Below are 23394 nucleotides of genomic sequence, written 5' to 3' on the forward strand. Positions count from 1 at the left end.
TTCCAGTGTTGAAAACAAGGGATAACTTTTCTTGCATCTTAAATAATCCAGCCCTTTGGCAAGAAAAGATACACTTGCTTCTGCTGCTTTCTTGAGACTGGGAAAGGGTCTTCCTATGCTGCGCAGAGTGTGAACTTCTTATCCTTTCCAGATCTTGCTTGTTTGTTTTTGTGTTACAATGCCTTATGGATTATACCCCTACCCTTGCGGCTGGACTCTGCAGTTCTGTCAGAGTGTGACTTGCAGGAGAATCTGAATAGGTTTTGTGACATAATTCTTATTAGTTATGCTGTGGATGGCAGTACTAATGATTTTTTTTTAAAAAAAAAACACAACCCTACATTTTGTGGACTCCAGAGCTGTATGGAGCCAGAAGAAAAGGGTATCAGCATTTCTTACTCTGGTTGTTGTAAGACCTTGTATCAGCCAGGAACAAGTCCACCCCTTGCCAGTGTGATTCCTCACCTGTCACTGAACATCAGTTTGGGATGTACAGTAAGTCCTTCTAAAATATCACATCAAATTGATTCTGACAGTTAAAAATAAATTTATGGGGGAGGACTGGATGGTACCCAGTTCTGAGTGTTGGCATATTGAATCTTCCATCTTGAGGTCAGTAATATGGAAGTGGTTCAGGTTGGCAGTGATGGAGAGCTATGGATATCTGCAGACGCTTTGGGTTGTCTTTCTGAAGTGTGCAGGTGATCTCCAAATACTGTCTGGCAAACAGGTATATGTACTGTAGAATCCAGTAGTGTAGTTGTTGGCATGACAGCCTTATGGACAGATTGAAGAAGTAGTTCAAGAACTGAATAGGTACACCATTGCCTTTTGACCATGGACATGAAAACACGGGGTGTTGTAATGCTGCTTGTACCAGTGTTAAATGTGTTATGTGAAGTCAATTCAAACTCTTCTGTAAGCAGTGCTTGAAATTTAAAATGGGCAGAGTGAAGGGGGAAGCACAAAATGAAGGTATGGAAAATTATGTTAAAAAAAACCAACAAAAAGCCAAACTAAAATAATGTTCCTATTCCGCATCACGTTGTAGGAGCGTGATCTCTAAACATGAAACTTTCTCAAATGTAAACCTTACATTAGTGACAGATTCATATTTTGAGAAAGATGTAGATGGAGGGGATGGAAATGACGAGGTTATTCTTAGTATTTCTTAAGCCCATTCTGAACAATGAGGACGCTCAGCAAGGGCTGCAGCGTGCAGAGGAAGCAGGCGGGGTCATTCTGATGAGAAAAACAGGCTTGGGTGGGGTGAATGTCATTAAAAGGACCTTAGTTCGCCAAACTAATAGCCTCAGAAAGGTAAGAAGGCTGACTTGGTGATTTTATGTAGCACTAGCTCTCACTGCTTTTTATCAGCCTTCACATTCTTGAAATCCTAATACAGTTGTCCCTCGTTTTAACAAACTGAATGTGAAAGCTGATAAATATGGCAGGTGATTGATTACCAGGCAATGGTGGGGGCTTTTTAACACTGTGTACTTCAGGAGAAGGAAATTGCTGAAGTCTTCAAAACATATAGTTCTTTTAAAACAAAAAGTATGCTATCGTGATAACAAGAAAGTAAAACACTCTTTGGATTCATCACAATCAGTTTGCCCAGCATTACATCTTTTATTTGTGGCATTATTTCAGGGATTGATACAGGAGAAGTTACTTGAACAAGTTCTGAAAAATTGCAGTGCATCAGTGAAGCTGTACCTTTTTGTGATGTTCTTAGGATCTGTTATTTTTAATTGTTACCAAAGAAATATTAATTTCTTAACATATTCTACAGCTTCTGGTGGTATGTATTGCTTGTACTTGGTGTTCTTTGAAACTTGTCATGTGGGATTTTATTTTCTCTAGTATTAGAATATACTCTTTTAAAATGTCACTTTTGTCAAAGGAAGGCTAAACAAACTATTAGCTAAACCTAATGTGAGCTAATTAATTTCTTCCAAAGCATACTTGTGATAAACTACTTAACTAGGTAGGCTGAAAGGGCATTGCAGGACATATGCTGGCTTTTTTTCCTGGACTACAAGTAGTCAGAAATAATTTCAATGTAACCTTATTTATCAGAATATCTGACCTTTTTAGTAAAATACTTCATTGATACAAATCACAGATTTTTGCGTGGGACTGATACTTTTATATTTCATGCGTTTGTCTAGAAGGGATACTAATTCAAAATTAAATACAGCTTTCTGAGGCAATCTAAGCGTGCATTTGGAGTGTGAATTGCCATTTTAAAAATGTATTCTTAACTGTTGGTGTGTATATACTACTGCTGATTTCTAAAATTCGGTGACATATTTGGTATGCAGAACACCACGTGTAGGTTAGTTTTTAAAAACAATCCAGTATAATGAGATATCTGAAATCTGCTTGTGGTATTCCTTCTAGCTTGTGTGCAGCAGCTGACTGTCAGAACACTCAAATGGCTTTACCCACTTGGCCTAGGGTGGCAGTGATGGCAGGGATCTGGTGGGGCAAGAGCAGGCTAGTCAGCCAAGGAGGAATTGTTGCAAGACAAACTGCTTGTCCAGCCCCACAAATGGAGCAGCTGAGATCTGACAGAACAGAGGGTTTAAGTCTCTTATTGCTAGTATTCTTGGTGATGCTTTTTGAGTGATTATGCTTGCATGGTATCAGTGTTTTCCTTGGATGGCTCAAGATCAGTTCAGAGGTGAAAGACGGAAAAAAGGTAAAATGTTCAGGCATTCAGTCTTGTGGGTGGAGCACCTGAGACTGCTTATCACAGTGACCCGTTCTGAGAAAACACAGTATTTTTCTCTGGCCTGTAGTATTTCTTTACACTGGATGATTGTGTGCCAGCCTCTCCAACTTCGTGCCACAGACTCTCCCTCTGTATTTAAATCAGGTATATTTCTTAAGTCCCTGCAGTTTCCTCTCTTAATATATAAATTGTTACAGAAAAATGACTTTGCTGTCTGTCAAATTGCTAACTGTCACACTCCTCAAGAGAGCGGGATGTGCCTGTGTCCTTTTATTTCCTCTCTCTCCTTCCCACAAAACCGTGCTAGGTATGGTTCTCATGCTGCACCGAAAGGTTGCTCTTTGAGGAAGCCATTGTTGACAGTTGTTTCAGCTTGTTCGTGGAAACCCTGAAGTGATGTGGTTTTTGGCCCATGTGACCTTTCATTGGTATTTCAGCCATCCCATGGGCTTATCGCATCTCCCTGTGGGTTATCGGCCTCCTGTCTGAGGAGGGCTGCTTCTCTGCACTGTCTGGGCTGCTTTGTGGGTCAGAGAGAGGAGATGGCTCAGCAGTGTGGCAGCAGCATCGGTGTACAGATGCGAGGTTTCTTCCTTCGAATTTTTCCTAGTTTTTTTGCAGAGGAGTTTGTTTCCTCTGCACCTTGGTTACTGTAAATACAAAGCAGAGATAAACTCTCAGCGGTAATAATGAAGGCTACCTGTAAAGCTTAAACTGCGAGTGTCTGAGTCATGTAGTGATTGTGAAAACCATTAATATACATGTTGGAAAGAGATGATGATGGTGTGTTGGGCTGTTGAGTCATTAAAAAGCTATGTCTAGTGTTTTGATTAACTTCCCTGGGTTTGGCATGCAGTGGCAAAGGTGAGTAACTACTGTGAGCTCTGCTTGCTGCTGCTGTGTGAGCTGGTGGGGAATCGCACACTTCAGTTTCCCATCAGTGCATGTTTAAACCTGAAGCGTAGGATTTGGAAACAGGGCAATAATACAGATTTGCCCACCTTTTGTGACTTCTAGGAGGTTGTGAGATTGGAACAGAGAATGTCATCACACAACCTTATACTCAACCTGGAGAGACTCAGAGGGCAGGTCCTCTGAAATGTTCATTTGCAGTACTTACTTGGGGCCATCCTGCAAGTCAGTGTAAGGGTCTCTCATGAATCTCCTTTGTCTAATTGTATAACTGTACTCCCTCCTTCCTCAGCCAGTTCCCACACCCACCTTTAGTTAGGTTTGCTACTTTGGCTTGTCGTAAGGGTTTTTTGGTGGTGGTGTTCAGTGCTTGGATTTGGAGAGAAGGTGTGATGCTTGTGATTTTAATTTGGAAAAATGATGTGTTAACTATCCCTGCCAATATGATGTTGTATTTCGGATTTTATATCATATGTAATTTAAGTATTAAAGTCCCTGCAGAACCACATATTTCAGTTCTTCTGACTTAATACGAATTGAATAGAAATTTGTCCTACCCTCTTTCTGTTACCTCAAATTTGGTGGCAGCTAGTTGTTCTGAAAAGTCTGACATCAGAAGTTGCACTGATGTTGCTTGTTTAGAATAGAATAGGGTGTTTAGAATGGATTACAAAGTCAAAGATAAAGTGCCTGCACAAGGCAGCATTTCAAGCAGATAAGAAAAGAATGTACTGAATCTTGTTCCAAAGCCATTGGGACCTAAGGATTTGTTGCTTGGTTGGGGGTGGTTTTTGTGGGGTGGGGGGTCGGTGTATTTGAGGGGTTTTTTGAGGGTGGGGTTCTTCCTCCTAGAAGATAGTCTCAGCTCATCCACGTTTTGGAGGGATAAGCCTTCTTTATGGCCTGCATACTTTTGGCAGCAAACAATTTGTTTCAGTAATTAAGTGTCCACCGTTCGCTAATGTCTTTTTAAAGCAGGTGAAAACATTTTATATAAATCGTAAGAATTTTCTTGGGTATCAGTAATCTTCTCTAGTAGTCTAATAACCAAAATAAAACTTGAATATTATGTGGTGTGTCACAGATGTGCTGAAGTAATCTGCCAAGCATATTGCCAAACGTGCACAGGTGGCATTTGGCATATTATGGCTTGAGTTAATGTATATGATTTAACAAATTATCGTTGGCAGCTTCAGCAGCTTCTGTTTAAATACACAGTCCTCTCACAGTAGTTCATACAGTCCAGATTCCAGCAGTGGGATCTTAGTCTCTGGGTCCAGAAACAACTAGTTTAATTTCTTGGCAGAGATTTGTGAAATTCTGTAGCTTTTGCAAGAATCATCTTGGCGTATTCCCAGAAGGAAATGGGCTCAGAGGTCAGCACAGGATTAATTTCAGAGAAAAAAAAAAAAAAAGTTTTGGCTGTTTATTTAGTTATTTTTAAATGATGCATCATTAAATAATAAAGTATTACCACCTGGAAAGAAACTCTGTAAATATATTTCAGGCTTTGAAATGTGTACCCCAAAGCTGAATACCGAATGTGCCATGTAGATTTTAAGGAGCAGTGAAGTTAGGTGCTGTGGTTAACTGTGACATCACAGATGGTTCATGTGCGGAAGGGTATTTCTGTAAGCGTAATGGCTGTGGTCTTTGTTTATTACATGAAAGCATAGGGAGTCTGTCTGAGAAGTTGATGGCAGTTTTGTAGTAAAACTTCCTCCTGTTTTTGTGGGTATGTGGATTTGTCAAGCTCTGGTAGAAGACTTGAAGCAGTTTTAGGTATCGGCTAACAAAAAAGGTGCTGTTCAGCTTCAGATTTAAAGAAATTCATTGTTCAGTTTACTGCTTGCCATGTAACTCACGTTATTCTACCTCTGCAGCGCTGTGTGTGCCACAACACTATAAACTTGAAGTGCTTTGGGTGTGCTTTTGGCTTTTCTTACCCTTGGTTTGCATGAATCGAATTTCATGCTGTTCTGCCATAGCAGAAGACCTACATGCAGAAATGCTTATGGCTTCTTACTGGCTGAAGAGTGAATTTTTATTTTATTATTCTATTCTTACTAAAATGATAATTTAAACCAAGTCTAACATAACAAAATTATACAAGGGTTCCATGAAAACTGCTCCTTTGTAGTGATCTTGTTGCTAGGTATTTGGAAACTAGGACTGACTGCTCCCTTTTCAAGGTAAACATTGACAAGGGAAGAACAAGTGGAAAGGAAGAAAGACAAAGATATTTGTCTCTGGGGAAAAAGAGAAAGCAGTGCCACATTCACTGTCACTTACAGAAACAGTTGTTCAGCAAGAGGGAGAAAGTATGTTGATCAATAGATTGGAGTAAGATCTGGAGAGAACAAGTAGTTCTAATAAAAAGTAGCTGTTGAGTGTGTTTGACTACAGCTTCACTTCGGAAGAAGCCAGCTGGGACAGTTGAATCAGGTCTACAATTAAAAATTACTGACAGCGAGAGAGTTCACAGATCTAAAAGTCAATATTAAGTTTCATCATTCAGAACTCATTCTGAATGATGAAACGGTACGTGGAGCAGAACACAGCTCTCATAACCATCGTTTCAGATTTTCTGCAAGTTCAGGGAAGGCCGTTCTGCATCAGCTTATGTGTTCCACATCCTTGGAAGGTTTCCTTCCCAGCTAAAAGGGCTCTTTCTAATGCCTAAGCCACTCCTTCAGGCTGGAGCCTAGCCAGAGGAGGTGGCACGCATTGCTAGGGCAGGCCGTGGGCACGCAGGGCTTGGCGTGCAGCCCTGAGCTGAGTGCAGAAGAATGAAGCTGCAACCTGTTTAAGAGCCAGAGAGGTGGAAGAAGCCTGAATTGGAGTGAAAAAAGGGCAGGATTTATGCTATTGTGGAGGAGAGCTGGGAGTGTGTCAGAGCCATCGTGATGTGAACTTGGTGGTGGAGGGTGGGGTTAGAAGTAGTTCGATTTCAATACCTAACCACACGCAGATCAATTATTTATAAGGACTTCCTCATTTATTTGGGGGAGAGAAGTATGTGTTCTTACGAATTGTGTGGATTATTCCAAGAACTGCAAACCTCAGATGAACGCCACAGCACTTCATGATTCCGGGGAGAAGTGTTCTGGGAAGCTTGCAAAACAATGTCCAGTATTGAACTGTCACGAAGAAAATAGTTTGGGTTGGGTTTTTTGCCTTTTTTTTTTTTTTTTTTTTATGGAAGCACATAGTTTCAAGTTGCACAGACTGTACCCTCTCATCCCACCAGCCAGCTCTCAAACAACTGCTGCGTTTGGAAGAGAGAGGATTTGCACATAGTCTCTTTTTCTCTGCAAGCACAGCTACAAAGGTCAGATAAGAAATCTCATCAGTAACCATCAATTACATTAATTTTTTGGCCAAGTTACCACTGCTCGCAGCACAGAGCTGTGTGGCACCTGGCTGGGGCAGCAGTGCCCAGCTAGCGCGGGCAGGAGGACGGCAGCTTTGGCAGGGCTGGTTCAGCACAGCTAGAATTAAGTGGTTTGCAGTCTGGGTGTGTGTGTGTCGGAGGAGGGGAAAGAGAGGACATGGGGGAATAGCTAAAAAGGGAAATACAAAACAAAGAACTGAAGTAAAATACATATAAAAAAAAAAAATGAAGACAATAAGGAGGAAGCTAAATAAGGAAGGTCGGAGAAAATGACCTTGCAGGAGGGAGGATGAAGGAGGTACAGTGCTGGTTTTATTAGTGTGTATTGAGGGGGAAAAGTGGAAGAAAGAAGAGGTTTAAGCAGAGCAAAACAAAGAAAAGCTTTTTCACTAGTTTTTCCTCTTAATGTTTTGGCAGCAATGTTATTAGCGTGGTTTGTGTAACGTCGTGGTATTCTTGGATTTTGCACATTTTGTTGGGTGGCAGAGGGAACAACAGTATGTCCTACTTGACATCTCTCCTGGTCCATCAAGAGATGGATATGTTTGTTTTCTTGTACATTGCTTTTACTGTTTCCTGATGGACAAGTTTATTTTTAAATTCTCATTTTCTGTATTCTAGTATTTTTTTGGAGAGTAGGATATACATGTGTCTTTCAGCAGCTTTTCCAGTGAGAGGAATGCCTACCAGTTCTCTACAAGTGGGGAGAAAAGGAGATGGAGTACTAGATGGAAGTTACCCATGCTGGACCTATGTAAAAGCAGTGTTTTGTAGGAATTCTTAATCTGCTGCCTCAGGAAAAGTGGGCAGCATTCTGAAAGCTCGGCTCTTATCTGCAGCAAATGGTAACCAGGTGTGTGTGTGAGAGTCACACTTTTGGGGAAAACTTGAGACTATTATTCTTACCAAACTAAAGAAATCAGTAACATTTTGGTTTTAGGCACAGCTACAAAGTAGCTGCTACTTCATTGACTTAGGCATTATGTCAAGTACTTTTCACCTGTTACTTATTTACTCATTTTGATCACCAGTTTGCTGGCTTTTTAAAAACAAACTTGCAGGTATTGACATGATGCTGCTTTGCTGGTTTTTTTTCTTCCGGGCAATGTGCTTGAAATCTGACATGTGATACACATAAAGTCTAGAAACTGTGTTTTTAAGATATTACCAGAAGAGGGAGTGTATAACACTTTGTATACCATGAAATCTGTAAGTTTATTGAGGAATAGCAATCAGTAGCGACATGCTTTATGTAGTAAGTTAAAAAATTGCAGGCTGACGTTCACTTTCAAAAGAACACAATTAATGCCAACTTTTTAAGCTACTTACTACGCTTAATTCAGTTTAACACTAAATGTTTATATTCATGTAATGTAGATGGCCTTGAAGTCCATTCAGATGTTGTGTTCTGTCTACTTGTAACAAAGATGCAAACAATTTCTCAATGGCAGTCTTAGATTAGCTCTTGCAGTACCCATCTCTGTGAGAGCTCCATAACAATGTGAAACTTAAGAACAATTACAAATATATTTATAAAATGTAGAATATAACAACAAAGAAATAAATAGGGTATGAAATTTTACATGAATCTGTGGTACTATTATTGACTAAATAGGCCATCATTAGCTATCTCGGGCTGTAACAGCCAAAATACTCCCAAACCCTATTATCTGCTATTGATGAAACAAAAACATGATACAGTGCCTTGTACAGAATGTCAATATTTTTACTCTGTAATTTATGTTGATGTTCCTGCAGTTCGTGCAGCAGGACAACAGGCTAATCCTTCCAGCAACAGCAAAACAATGTAGGAGAAAAAGCCATCAGTGTGTCTAATACGTAAACTCCTGATAAACTTTGCCTATTCTGCTGCATCATACTAATTCTGCAATGTCTGAGCACAGTGCTGGCCATAAAGCTTGCAATTACATTTTGTTTCCCCAGGTTTTATTAGAGAAAGAAGGGCCATCATCAAGAGATTCTTGTCCTCTTTTCTGTTCTCTGTTTCTCAGATAATGAGTTGCCCATGTTGGTATGAAACTCTCACTTTTTACACTTCTTTGTAAAGGATGCAATTAGACCAGACTCCTGGAGAGTTGAAGCAGTTCCTACATAACTTGAGTTTTCCCTCGTTGTGTGGCAAGGTTGTTAGAAGATCTTTAACTCACAGTTCTGTATAGAGTAGCTTTTCGAAAGGAAGCCTTCTCTTTTAGCCAGATCACCTTCTTCTGTTTCTGCTCCATAGGATTTTATTCCTCTGCCAGGCAGAAGCTGTATTGTGCCGTGTCCTCTATGTATGACCCCACTGGCTGCAAAGAACCTGTTTGTCGTGTCTGGCAGTGGGAAAAGCCCTGGTTTCTGCAGCGTGGTGTGGTTAATTCTGTGGGTTAGGTAGAAGGTGTACCCCTTTCTGTGAGCCCTTCCACCTTGAAGCCTGAAACTTTTAGATGTTTGTGGATTATTTGTAGAGCTAGATTTGAGCTGATCAGAAGTTTTGTGTGATATACTTTGGTAGTTTTAAGAGCTATTCATTATTGTCTGTAGATATTCACATGGCATCCTTGGCTCCTCTCCTTGCTAAGAGGATAAATGGCTGTGTCTCCTTTGTTAGTGCATGGCTGAAGTCTTCATTTGAGTTCAGAGGCTAAACATTTTGGTGTTCTGCTGCGTTGGGGTGGACTTAGTGAAGTAATTTTCTTTCACTTTTCTAGATCGTAATGAGAAGCCTTACAGTACTCTGTAAGGCTCTGGCCCTTCTCATCATTGGCATGGGGCTAGCTAGCACTCATTTTCTTCAGTTTCATTTTGGCTTGCAGCCTCTGACAAGCCACACGTAACCATGTATATCCCTGGAAGCATGCCATGTTGGCCCTCTCCTGGCTTCTAAGGTCAAAGGAAAAGTTTTTAGGCTGCCACAGTTCAGTCCCCTCCCCATCATAGTGCCATGTACTCTTTGACCAAAGGTCATCATGTGGGTCACAAAGGTATCCACCAGCCAGCTTCTAAAAATATCTGTGACTGCTTTGATAGCTCTAGAAATTACATAAACTTACATATCTGCGTCCTATTGCAAGGCTTGATGCTAACATCTTGCTTGTTGAGATTGAGAATGACAGCTAGCATCACTCTAGATTTGGTACTGACCAGTTCCTTTCTCAGTCCAACTCTCCGTAGGATCGATCAGTGTTCAGAATGAGGGTGGGTACTGACTGTTGGGACCATACTCATCACCTTCTGTGATGTACCCAGGGAAGCTGGAGGCTTGGCAGATAGTTAGGACGAGCTGAAAGCCCTGATGAGCTCCTGGGCCGCTTGCTATTTCCTCTGCCCTGTCCCAGTTGTCCAGGTGGCAGTGGTCCACAATAGCTGTGACTGTACGCTTGAAATCTGATGTACTAAATGTCTCTTTCTGGTTTTAGCCTCTGAAAATGGCATAAGTCTGTACAGAAGTCTTCACTGTGTGTATTCATGTGCTGTATGGGTAGCAGTTATATTTTATATTATGGTATAAACAAACACGTTGTGTAAGTGGAGTTGAAACTAAGGCATAAACTGCTGTCACTTGATTGTGCACCAACAAGCCTGTCAAGTTGTTCTTTTGTACTCTGTCATCCATTTTATTTTGGAGTCACACCACTTTTCTGAAAGCTGAGGAACTTCTAAGCATGCCCACTTGAAAAGAAAACACCAAAACCAGAAATCTTACCCGATATATTTGTGTTTTCTGTAGCACGTAAGGCACACTCCAAAGTTGCAGCTGCTAGAGAGAAAAATCCACTGATTTCAAAATGCATTGTCCCGTGGTTCTCAAGGTTCTGGAAATTTCATTCATGATGGTACTTTGGAGCACTTATTTCCATCTTTGGGGGGGAAAAAAAAGGCATACAAGGCTTTAAATATAAGTCAGTAGCACTTATTTTTATATGATTTTTGCCACTCCCTTCGCTAAGGCTGGTTTCCTGGTGTCACATATCATATGGCAGGGTTCGTCCTATCCACCCCCTATAGCAAGCAGCAAAGTCGATTTTCCAAGTGACCACACTGGAGTTCTCGATTGATCAACTTTAAGAAGTTTGGTGTTGGCTCAAGGCCCATCATTCACTTCCTTCCAGGAAGAACAATAATAGTAGCCAGTAACCAAACAATCTCTTTAAAGCAAAATATTTACAACAAAATCATTTTAGACAGTACTAAATGTAAACATAAACAGGCTGCAGTGTAAGCAAGCGTAGCTTATGCAGTGTTGATATCAATCAGATGAAATTCCTTGCATGTCTGAATTTTTTATGTACCCCTCAAAACTTGTAGGATCTGGCCAGGTAATCATTCCTGCAGCTTACACCCCAGATCTTTGTCATCCCCAGTTGCTTCTTAGGCCTCCAGCCCGTTCCCTGGGATCAAGTCACACTTTAATTCTTCCTAGGCCTCGCTCTGTTAATTGCTAGCTTTGGCACATGGAGGCTTTTGGTTTGTGAGACTGTCAGGTCTTTGAACGGATGGGTTTGCTCTTTGTTACGGAGAGAGCAGATGGTGCGAAGGCTCGAACTGAGCGGTCAGGATTGGGGGAGAGGGCAGGAATCCTCTTTGCTGTGGCAGTATTAGCTTGCACCAGCCAGCTTAAAGTGATTGTGAAATTGGTGCCTGAGATTGCTGAATTTTGAGAAAGGATAAATGAGTTGTTTCATGTGCAGTGCAGATAATGAAGCTGGGTCATCCATGGCTTTGTCGTGTGTGTTTTGCCATTGCTTTTCCTTCCGTTGCAACACCTGCTGCTCTGCGCACATACATAGCTTCAGGTTTCATGTCATGCTTTGCTGGTTTTTTTTGGTTTGGTTGGTTTTTTTCGTTGTTTTGCATGCCAGTTTAATAAGACATAGGCATGTCACAGGCTGGATTGTACACGTGATAACTGACCAGTGATGCTCTTCCTGTCTGCCTTCCATGAGAGCACTAAGAGGTCCTACCTTTGCTGTCTGAATGGTGATTTTAATGGTAATGATAAACCTAGCATCTTTAGGACCTGCCTCAGCAGGAGGGTGAGAGGGTACACCATCTCAAATCCAGCTCTTTGGTTTTCTTCAAATCAACCTGATTTCTAAATACAGAACACTAAAATGTAGACAAGTGGAAGGAGACGTGGTAGAGCTGTATTTATCTCTAGCTTCACAAAAACCAGGCAAGAAAATACAATGTAAGTAAAACACTAAAAATTCTCTAGCCAATCTTAAAAATAATTTTTCTGGCAATGCAAGATGTGTAGAACACTTCAGGTTATAGAATGATTTTTCTTTTTTTTTGGCGTTTCTTAACATTCTGCAATACTTACTGATATTAGGGAGCTACTGTATGTGCGTGTATAGTGATAAGATCACAAATTATATAAATAACTTCTCATGTTACATGTGTTCAGCGAGAACATGAAGAAAGGAGGGAGTTGATATCATTCTTTACGTTGTCTTGGGTAGTAAGAAGCAAACTTCCTTGCATTGCAATGTTTTCAACACAATTCAAGTTGACGTTCTTGGATGATCTTGCAACACCAAAGACCTGGACATTAGGTTCTGTACAGCGATTCATATTAAACTACTTCTCTGTCTCCAGCCCTGCCTGCACTGTCCTTCTGATGTTAGAGCAGGGGTCTCATCACTTCAGCCTCGTTCCCTGGAAGCAAGCAGATTGCACAGGTGTATGTATCTGCACAAAGTATTACCACAGCTTGCAAGGCTGATTTTAGGCCTCTGAAATGTACTGAACTATACGCTGATGGTATAAGTGTTTATGTTGAATCTAATGTTGCTGGTGGTTTGGGGATATTTTTTTAAAAATCACTTTAAGTAGTGCTGATAGAAAATAAAACCTCTTGCGATATTTAGTACCAAGAGAACTTCCTAATTTCATTGCCTTATATAACAATTGTTTTTACTACATTAAGGAAAATTTTGCATTTGTCAGTGTACACTTGCAGCATGTGACTTAACTGTGGCACATGCACAGTCCATTTCAAGATGAAACCTCAAGAATATTTACTGTATAAAGTTACTTAGAAGCCTTTAGTTATTGGAAAATAGTAAATAAAAACAAACGCAGAGGTTGAGACAGTTGGCATATATGCTGCTGCTATAACATAAGCAGGCATAAAATCCCGTTGCATTCTCTCTCTGCCATTGTGTGCCTTCCTGTGGGCCATTGCCATTTTCCCTCTGTGTCAATGTATCGTCATGCTTCTCCCTTCCATTCCAGCTCCTGCCTTGATGCCCAGCTGCTGGGATTTCTTAGTAGTTGGTTCTTTGTCCCCCCTTCTACTCAAAAGGAAGACAGCTTTCTTTATTGTTCCATGTGGGGATTAAATTTGCCTGATCTTAGTTTATTTGTGGAGCAAGCAACAAAACAGAAGTTACTTGCCCTCTTGGTCCTAAGATGAGAGTAGGCCAAATCAAAGACTAAAGAAAGAAAAATTCTAGTTTTTAAGAAGACAAATACATCAGTGCTAGTTTCCCACATAGTAGTTTAAAGTCAAGAATTTTGTGAACCACTAAAATCTGTTGGAGACTTACCCGGTTTTAATTACGGGTGTCAAGTAGAAGAGTGTACAATAGAAACAAATCCTCCAGACACATGTATGCCTCTGGTACTAATTTTAGCGATGGAAGGAGATATGTTTTTAAAACAGCATAATCCAAGGAAATGTCTTTGTATTCCTGAGTTGTGCTTAACAATTAATAGGAAAGTGACATGAGCTGTCAACTTCTCTTGAAATCCAGAGCAAAAGAGGAGCTGATTGCTGTCTCATATTCTGAGTGCATAGACATGGGAGGGTTAGTATTTAGTATTTGTGGCTTAGGATTTTAGTATTTATTTCTAAGCTTGTTAATGGGAGCAGCAGTCTCCAGGTTTCTGCGTTCCTTTAAAAAAAGAAAAAACAACTCAATCAAAACCCAACCTGCTGAAATGATGCTCTCTGCATCTGTTCAACCCTTCTTAATGAAAGTAATATACTAATACACAAAGGTGTTTGTACAAGCCAACTGCCTTTCCTCTTGGCAGCTTTTCATTTTAGTGAAAAAGTGATTTGCTTGGTGTTAAAGATGAATTTGGATGTAATTCGGTAAGTGTGGAAAGACCAGAAATTTTAGCTTTGGTTATGGTAATGTGAAACTAGCAAAAGCCACAAGCTGTTTTTTTCTGTTCTTTTTTTTTGTCAGCAGATAGACTGTAATTTTTATGAGTGATTACTTAGCCAATAGTCCAGAAATCAATAATTTGGTAAAAATTAGATTTTAACATGCATGCACTGGCTTTGGGTGGAAATCAGACCTTGACCTTCAAACCTTGGAGTCTGGAAACGGGATGTTGAGACCTATGTGGAAGTTCAGGACAGTAGATACTGAAGTGAATTTTTGCTGCTGAGGAAGCACACGACGAGTGTCCTGTGGTGCTCTGCCGGGGTGGCAGGACCCATGTCCCCTGAGCCGGCAGCTACCCATGGAGCTGCAGTTCTGGGATGCTGGGTGCCCCTAGGGCTGAGTGATGCGGCCACAGGGAAACCGTCCCCATGTGGCTGGTGGGTGATGAGCATGTTTGCCAGAGGAACTTTTCTAGTGCCGCTGGCACGGGCCTGGCAGCTTGCTGCAGGACTCATAAGAGCAGCTGTGTGGGCCGCTGCCATGGCTGTATGCGACTGGTGCCAGCGCTGCCTCCGTGGCTGCGGTGCCCACGGTCAGCAGCAGGTTTGTAGGTAGACCTGAGGCTGGCTGAGAGGCCCGGGGGCCGCTGCTGGCCGCAGGGTGCTGAGGCTGGCCTGGAGCCCCAGCAGCGGTGCTGAGGTGGCCCAGCGTGGATGGCAGCCCTGCTCACGGGTGTTGTGGGGCCTCAGCCGAGTTCACCAAGCGACGTGGATAATCTCATAGCGAGGGATTAAGCGCTGCAAGCGGCCCGCATGAGCCCTTCTGAAATGTCACTGGAGCGGCCTGGCTCGACTCCAAAAGCAGGCGGGCGGCGAGTTCACCACGAACGAGGGCAAACTGATGGGCTCTGCGCCGTGCCGTGCCATGCCGTGCCATGCAGCCCCTGCTGGGCCGGCTGCATGGGTCCTGGCCAGGGCCCGGGGGAGGCAGCCTCTGCTCCCAGGTTGTTTCCCTGCAGAAACTTGAAAATCCTCCAAAAGCGCTCTGAAGCCCCAGCCCCGATGGGGAGAGTGCAAGGGGAGAAAACAGCAATAAAAACTTCAACAGCTGATTGCCATCCTGCCAGGCCTGCAGAAGAATTGGCAGCTGTTAATCCAAGTGTTAATTAAAGAAAGAAACTATTAAGAGCGTGTTCGTTTTAGCTTGTTTTCCTGAGTGTGCTCATCCGTGTAATTTATAAATCAAAGGGCAAATACATTCCTTGTTACGGCTCTGTGGATGGCTGGCTGTGGGCAGGATGGTCCGTGCCGTTGTATCTCGGCTTTGGAGGAAACGGGAAATGCAGACACAGCCTGGATGTGTCAAGTGCAGTTGTGTTTTTATTTAAAAGGTTAAACTTGCACAAACATTTTAGTTAGCATATCCTAATTGCAGCATCGCTCCATTATTTCGAAGTGAAATGTGAAAACGCTGGTTTACTTAATTTGAAAGACTTAATTGTGCAAGCACAGTAGGTTTGTGCCCCCGTTTGACTGCATTAGTGATTTCTGTGAGACTTTGTGCTAATGCTGCAGTAAAATTTTAATTAGCATATAGTTAATGTGGTCAGTGTTTTTAAACATGAAAACAGTTGTTTCACACCAATTGTGACTGACCAGTGTTAATGAAATAAGCTGTATCGATCCTTTTTTTTGTAATTGAAAAATGACTAATGCCTAAAAATGGTAAATTAGGGTACAATGATGTAAGGATCTGACTTAGAACAAAACCCCGAATTATTTACTCTCTCTTTTCCATTGATGTTGCAAATAGAGTATTATGTTCCAAGAGACTTCAGATTTTGGAAGGTTACTCAGCTCTTGAAACATCTTTTAGAATAATTCTTTTAAAAATACTGCAATTCACCCCACCACAGATTTGCTTCCCATCTCCCTTTTCCATCCTGTAAAAGTTAAAAAAAATAAAATATTTGTGTTTAAAACCTTGGGACAGAAAACGGGGTGTTAGCTGTGCAGGCAAAACCCCAGCCTGGATCCCTCATACTGTTTTTGTTTCTCCTTGAGGTTTTCCTGCAAGTGGGCGCTGCCCATCGGTATAGAGGCTTGGTAAAGAATGCTTTTGTCCTATTTACATGAGTTGTTGCACCCATAGGGCGTGCCATATGTGTGGGGACAGAGGTGAGAGACAGGCAATGTCAGGATAGTGCCAGGAGCTTCCTTCTCAGCTCCATCAGTCAGCCTTCTCCACTGCGAGCAGTAACACCTTGGGGGAGAGGAGGGGCTGTTGTAGGTGGTTAGTCCTAAGTAGCCACGTACATGTTTATCTTGTTTTTAATCTTACAAAGCTTTCATATCGTGTGCCTGTTGATGTCACTAGTTAGTTGTGCAATATGTAAGAAAAACAGTAGTGCTCGATGTCTTATTATCCTGTAGTTCCTTAATGACAAAATCAAATAATGTGATTTGCTTAGCTGATGCTATTTTTGTCTATATCCTATGGTATGTTCTCTTATTCCCCTGGTCAAAACAAAGTAAAATGTATTCTTCTTGATCTCTTTCATATGGAGAGCTGTCCATTTCAAGGCCTTTTTTTTTTTTTTTTTTTTTTAACACCCGTCTTCAGTTCAGAACTTTATCAGTTAGCCTGTAGCCCCCTTTGTGTTTTCATTTGCTAGTTTCAGTGTCAACTTTTTTTTTTTGTAGCAGAGCCGAGTCTGATGGTCAACATATGACAATCAAAAGTTTGCTACATGTAAAGAAAGAGGTACAGGGGAAAATATTAAAATTCCTGATTGTGGCATGAATAGAAGCATTAGCAAGATGAAGGATGTAAACAGGCATTTGGATACGTGAACTCTAAATACATGACACAGTATTATAATATTATGTGATTGTGTGGTTCTTCCCTTAATTATTTATTTCCATGCTTTCAACACACAGTTCTTTAAACTTACGTTCACTCAACTTTCTATTAAACATCGGAATAATTTTTTAATTATTTTTAATTTGCTTTAGGCTTGTTTTGAAATTCTGAAGCTTTTCTTTTATGTCATTCAGGCTAAGCGTATATGAGACAACAGTTTTTCAGCTGTATTTTTGAGGAAGCTGTCCCATACTGCATCTTGGTACGCTGATCTGTACTGGTTACCTTTGTCTGTTCGATGCTTTTGTTCATTATCACTGTAGCTTTTCTGAAGTTTATTTTGAATAACATTTTTTTTAATAGCAGAAGAATGATTTATTCAATACCTGCTTTTTAATCAGACAGTGCAGGTATTGTCATGTCATCAACAGGCTCCACAGAGATTAGTGCTCATAATGTGGACGTTATAATCTCTCCATGGCCCGATTACCATCTAAGACACTCTACTGTCCTTCCGTAATAACTTTGCAGTATTTATATTCCAGCGCCTGACAGATTTACAAGAGAGCTACTGACCGAAAGGGCCAGGGCCAGTTCCCTGGGAGAGAAATCTGTCCTTTCCCCCACCTCTTGGCAAGGTGGTTGGAAAAACATTGCAGAAGTTTGATCTTGGATGTTGTGGCAGAGCCTTTTGTTTGGGATGCTGAAGCCCTTGCATTTGGGTTTACCTGAGCAAAGAGGGGCATGGAGAAGGATGGAGAAAAACATCCTTTTCTGGGTGATCAAAGGGGACCTCCCAACAGTCAGTCGTCTTAACTCCATTTTGCTTGTCGTTCTGTTCTGTGAATAATATAATGTCCTGCCTCTATCAGTTTTCCCATGTTGCTCTTGAGAGTTTTACTGATCTCCGTGGGGCTCTGAATAGCTGAAACAAACCTGATGGGAGCATCCCTAATTCCAGTTTGCTGCTGCACAAGGGAGCTGCGTGACACAGCAAAACCCTAGTCTGCCTGCAGGCTTGGGATGACAGTATATTTGTTGGTGCTTCAAGGGTTATTTTACATCTCGTGGGGGCAAACCCCATGTATTTTAAAGAAGAATTTTAAATCCTGTGGAAATTGATTACAGAACTACTCATGTGCGCTGAATATAAGGGGGTTTGAAAGGATTAGTAACAAATGGGGAAAAATGGGGAAACTAGCTTTCGGAATGTACAGAGAGTTGTGGAGAGACAGCAGTGGAGAAAGGGATGTACTTGAAGGTTATTTATTTAAATACATTTTAGTGTTGCTGGGTTTTGCTAGGTTCTTAATAATATCTACTTGCAATCTGCTCCTCGCTCTCCTTTCTGTGGTGGTAATCTTGGAGACTGGGGAGGTGTGCTGGATTTGGGGCTGTTTTGCAGCAGTTATCATAGTGGAGGTGGCCATTCCTGCCCAGTTAAGTGTTGTGCTGCTGAAGAATTACACTGCTGTCCTTGCTACGCTGTAGTTGTAGCATTTTAAAAAGCAACATTTAAATACCCTAAATTGTAGTTACAGGATTGTCTCCTCTTTGAAATAGGATTTTAACGTATTGAAGTTGACGTGCAGAATATTAGTAGTGAAAATTAACTCTTTCCACTCCTCCCTCTGTTTTCTTCAGTGGTGGCAACAAAACTGACCCTGCGTACACAGAATTTCACAGTCCTTTATCAAACATATTTTGCGCAGGGATCACTAGTGTGAGTGGATTTTGGTTCTTGAAAGTAAATCTTGAGGAAAATTATAAACACATGCATTTAGAAATCAGAAGTTGAGTAATTGGGTTTACAGTTTTCAAAGTAGCCAGTGCTTCTCTATAACTATTCTATTAACTGTTAACAAAATAATTATAATAGCTAAAGTTTGTGTTCTGTTTCTGTTCAAAGGGATGTGGTTTACTAACCGTCATAGTACCTCTTGGGAGTTGAGTAAATAATTTGCAAATATTCATATTTAAATGTTGGGAAGGTTCAGAGGGTTGCAGTGGCACACTGAATGTGGTGCAACGAGGCTGGGGAAGGTGAAATCGAGAATATTCTCAGAGAATGTTTTCCAATTCCCAACTTTGCTTGCATTTCCTATGTTAAGTGCTCTGGTAAACCTGCTTTTAAAAACAAACCAAAGTGAAAGTTGAGCTAAAATCTGTCAGTCTGGGACTTGTGGACTGGTAGGTTATGTGAAACCTTTAGTTGAAGTAGCTATTCCAAACACATCATTCAAAATGATCTGTGACTTCTGGTTGCATTGAGGTTTGGATTTCATGAGGAAGATTAGTTGTGTGCTGCACCATCATAAACATCCAGATACGCTTTATTTACATGTCTTAAATCAGTGTGAATTACTGTGGGGGGATTTTGGAACTGGAATGATACAATGAAACCCAAATGTTTGTATATATGAGAGCTTTGGGTTCTGAATTGAGCATTTGTAACCAAAGTGTATCTAAAAAAAAAAAATAAATTCTTTGTAATTATGAGGTTTTGTAATAAGTCAGTGTACCCTAGCTAAAAGCAGAGGCAGATTTTACATGCTTTTTAGGGAGGCTTGTAGCATGTGTTTTGGAGGTGATTGACTAAGAGAATGGTGTGGGAATTCATAGCTGGAACAGTGGGATCCCTGCCCTGATGAGGAAGAACTGGACAACGGAGCAGGAAGTACACACACCAATGCTGCCATCGGACAGAGATGCAGAAAACAGATAACATGTAAAGCTTAATGGTGATACAGCCCTCATTTGAGAAGTGAAAACATCCTAGGAACTAGGAACTGACATATAACTATGGAGCGTACCCAGTCAGCAATTAGAAAGGTCTTGATGTATTTGTTTTATTTGTCTGTTGGCTTCAACAAAGGATTTTCTGAGAGGAAGATAATTTCCAGAGTTCTTTGTTGGAGAGTGTAAATGTTTCATGGCACTTACCAAGCTGAAGCCTCCACAGATTGCTTTAATATGAAAGAGCATTTCAAAGGGAATTTTTACAATTGTTGGTCTCTGTAGTTATATTTTGCTCTGTAATGTATGACTTCAACTTAAATTCTATTGTTTGCCCCTAACAGGGTGATTTTTATCTTCTTGGGTATTAACCATCTCTATGTAAATAAAGACTGTCTTTCAGCAATGCTGTAGCATGTATGTGGTGAAGGTGTAATGTGAAAAGGTAAAACCCAGCATGTTTAAAGGCTGTGCTAGGCAAAGCAAACCTGTTAACATACCAAGGTGTGGAGGTGAACTCAAGGTTTTAAAAATAGGCTTCAAGAAAATTGGCTAGATATTCAATTTTGGTGGATTTTTCAGAAGAGACACATTTTAAGTAAAGTTGTATCATTGTAGCTTAACTGCCTCTTCACATGGTGGTATCTACACAGGCAACAGAAACATTCTGTACTGCAATTGTGCTGAATAGCTTTGAAGTGAGGAAGTGCAGGACGTAAGGTTACATCAGTATTGCTAACTTGGCCCTAGTCTGCATAAAAGATACTACAGAAACCTATTTCTTAGATAAATAGTTTATACCTGTTACTATTTATTTCTAATAATGAAGAACTCTGGTCAAGATACGAAAGACCATTGTGTTGATGTAAATACATACAGCAATGTACTGCTTACGTATCTACCACCCTGAGTTACATTCAATGTGCTGCAATAGAAATGATACACTTCCTTTTTTTGTTTTCTTCTGCTAAAGTGTTATTTTTCTGTGAATGGAATGCCATAAGCATCTATGACTATCAGTCAGATTCTCTTCATGGTTTTGCTAACACTAAGTGATAAACAATAATATCAGCTGCCAGTTGCAAAGCAATGTTTTTTTATGAAATAGCAAGAAGAATACTCTCTAGAGACATGACAGATTGTACCGGTGCCAATCAAGCCTTGGCAGTCTGTCATACTGATGGCTTGGACTCCATAAATATTCTTTTCTGTAACTTTCTTGCTGGAGTGAAAAATACGACTTTGCTTAGATGCTGTCTGTTGAGCTAAGTGTGTAAGTTTAAACACCACACAATTGAAGATGGAGTGACCTCATCCTGATTTACAGTGCAAACAGAACTGATGGGATGATTAAAGGGACATCAGTTGAAGATTAAGGCAGAATCCTTGGTATCTAGGGCCCCTGATTAGAGCAGGATAATGAAGCAGCAATAAGTGAGTGAGCAGCAGATCAAGATCCGGAACAGGCGATTGCTCCCAAGCAGCTGCAGGCTGCCAGGGTGGCATCAAAGGGAGAGTAATTTGCCTGCTATGCCGGTGTTTGGTTTAGCTCCCAGGTTTCCCCTGCGAAATCCTCATGGATGTTATCTTTTTTTTTTTTCTTTTCTTCCCCCCCCCCCCCCCCCCCCCCCCCTTGTTATGGTGAGGTCAGAGTGATGGTGGATCAGAGCCCAACACAGGCCTTTGGGTTAGAGCCACAAAAGGGATTTTAATTCCTTGCTGGGTAAAATCTGGAGCTATGGTGAGGTGCCCTTCCACAGCAGTGTCCCAGTCTGTGCTCTCCTGTCACGTCATGGATCTGACCGTTCTGGAGAAATGAGCTCTCCACAATTACTCTAGAAATATAATAGTCACAGTGACAGAAAATAAATTTTATCCTCAAGTAAAAGATGTTTGGTTTAGTATGGCTGTACTAGATAATTTCTTAAATGACAAGTGAAACAGTAGCTCAGTACGATGGGGGAAAAAAAGGTAGGTTTGAGTTAATGTGCACTTTTATCATGCTTATACTTTAGGTGAGACAGATACATGAAATAATAATTTAAAGTGATCTTTATACTTCGTTCCAATATACACATTTAATTCTATAGTCTGAATGATACTCCTATATCTAGGCTAATCCATGCTGAAACTGGTTTTCAGAATGCTAACTGAAGTTGCAACATTTCACTGGACTAAACTTGTGTGTGTTCAGATGGGTGTGCTTCATTTTTAACGAGGGCTCTGCTAGCGCTGACACAGGTCAGTTTGACTTTTTGCCCAGTACTTACATAAGAAGTCAGCATTAAAAAAAAAAGTTTATGAAATTTGATCTGTACATCTTGTATTTGCTGGCCAAAGCTATTAATTGATGCCCAGAGAGAATGAACAGTGCAAAACACTTCCTAGATTTTTGGAACTAAGTGTAGACCTGGGAGGAACATTGTGAAAAATTTAAAGTGTTTTTACTCTTTATTTTTTGTTGTTAAGCATACAGCAAAGAAAGTGACATTTTATGAAAAAGAGTATTTTTCTCTGTAAAGGGATATAATCTTTTATATTAATATAGGAATAAGGATATAAATCACAGTGAGTCCAAGTGTTTACTCATTGATGAAAGAACAAGAATTAATAGCCAAACATAGTGAGAAGCTTTATTTTTTTTTCCTTTTCCCTTTCTTCCTTTTTTCCCCTGCCTGGTCACTACTTTGCATTTTCTCAGAAATTATTGCATGTTTAGTAGCAAATACACAATGGAAAATAGGAATTTAAACCCCCCAAAACTGGAAGCCAGACTAAGGGCCAAGTGAAGCTGCTTAATTTGGGGGGGGTTTGTTTGTTTATTTTGTTTTAAAGCCCTTGAAGAGATTTAAATTACCAGTATCTAATTTATCAGGAAGTCCCATGTGCTTTGGCAGTATGCATATATAATTTTTGCTCACCCATAAGTCTAGCAGCACACAAACTATCACTGTATGTTTCCAAATTGATAGTTAACAGATAACTCGGTCACTGAGCAGCAACAGCCTTCGTTGGGATGCCACCTCTTTTCACAGCTTTCGAACTCTCAGTACAGCCCTCTCCTTAGGGTCACAAAGATGTTCTATAAATATAAAAATATAAAATATAAAAAATTATATAAGGAGGACTTTATTTGTTAAGGTTTAGTGTTGAACGCAACTTTCATTTTAGGTCAGCTTCTACCCAGTGCTGTGCGATCAAGGAAGACTTTCTGGTCCTTTGTCCAAGGCCAATACTTATATCTTTCTTACATTTTTAAAAAACAAACAACACAAAAGAAATATCTTCCCCCTACATTTTAGAGTTTAGAACCATTTTACACAAGTGTAGTGTTTGAAATATCACTTTGATGTGCTGTAAAAGCAATCATGGCATAAAAAAAATTGTTTTTCTCTTCAGAGTTATGTGAAGGTAAGGGATGTAAGTACTAACTTTTAAAATCTGAAGACTGAACACCTGGAGGTAATTATTTTTAAATATTTTCAGGCTGAGTCAGAGTTAATGGCAAATGGGAACTGTATTAGATTGGCAGGTGATTAGTAGAATTTATCCTTATAATATGCTTAGCATAATAAGCATGGTGGTCTTGATTATTCAGTGACAGTTTGTGTAGTAATTTTTCTATT

At 40.5% G+C, this 23394-nt stretch overlaps 1 protein-coding gene across 7 annotated transcripts in view; it reads left to right on the forward strand.

Annotated features, from left to right (window-relative positions):
* The window catches only part of ATXN7 (ataxin 7), an 89680-nt gene that overhangs the window by 50703 nt on the left and 15583 nt on the right, over nt 1–23394 (forward strand). Inside the window, exon 2 of one of the 7 annotated variants that reach the window (XM_037386509.1) lies at nt 358–495. The exons of the other annotated variants lie outside the window; for them this stretch is intronic. Coding sequence (XP_037242406.1) covers nt 489–495 — 7 coding nt within the window. The 5' untranslated portion in view covers nt 358–488. The remainder of the gene's footprint in view (nt 1–357; nt 496–23394) is intronic. 7 annotated transcript variants of the gene reach the window in all.

This window comes from Falco rusticolus, chromosome 4 (genome assembly GCF_015220075.1).
Source record: "Falco rusticolus isolate bFalRus1 chromosome 4, bFalRus1.pri, whole genome shotgun sequence".
NCBI classification, from domain to species: Eukaryota; Metazoa; Chordata; class Aves; order Falconiformes; family Falconidae; genus Falco; species Falco rusticolus.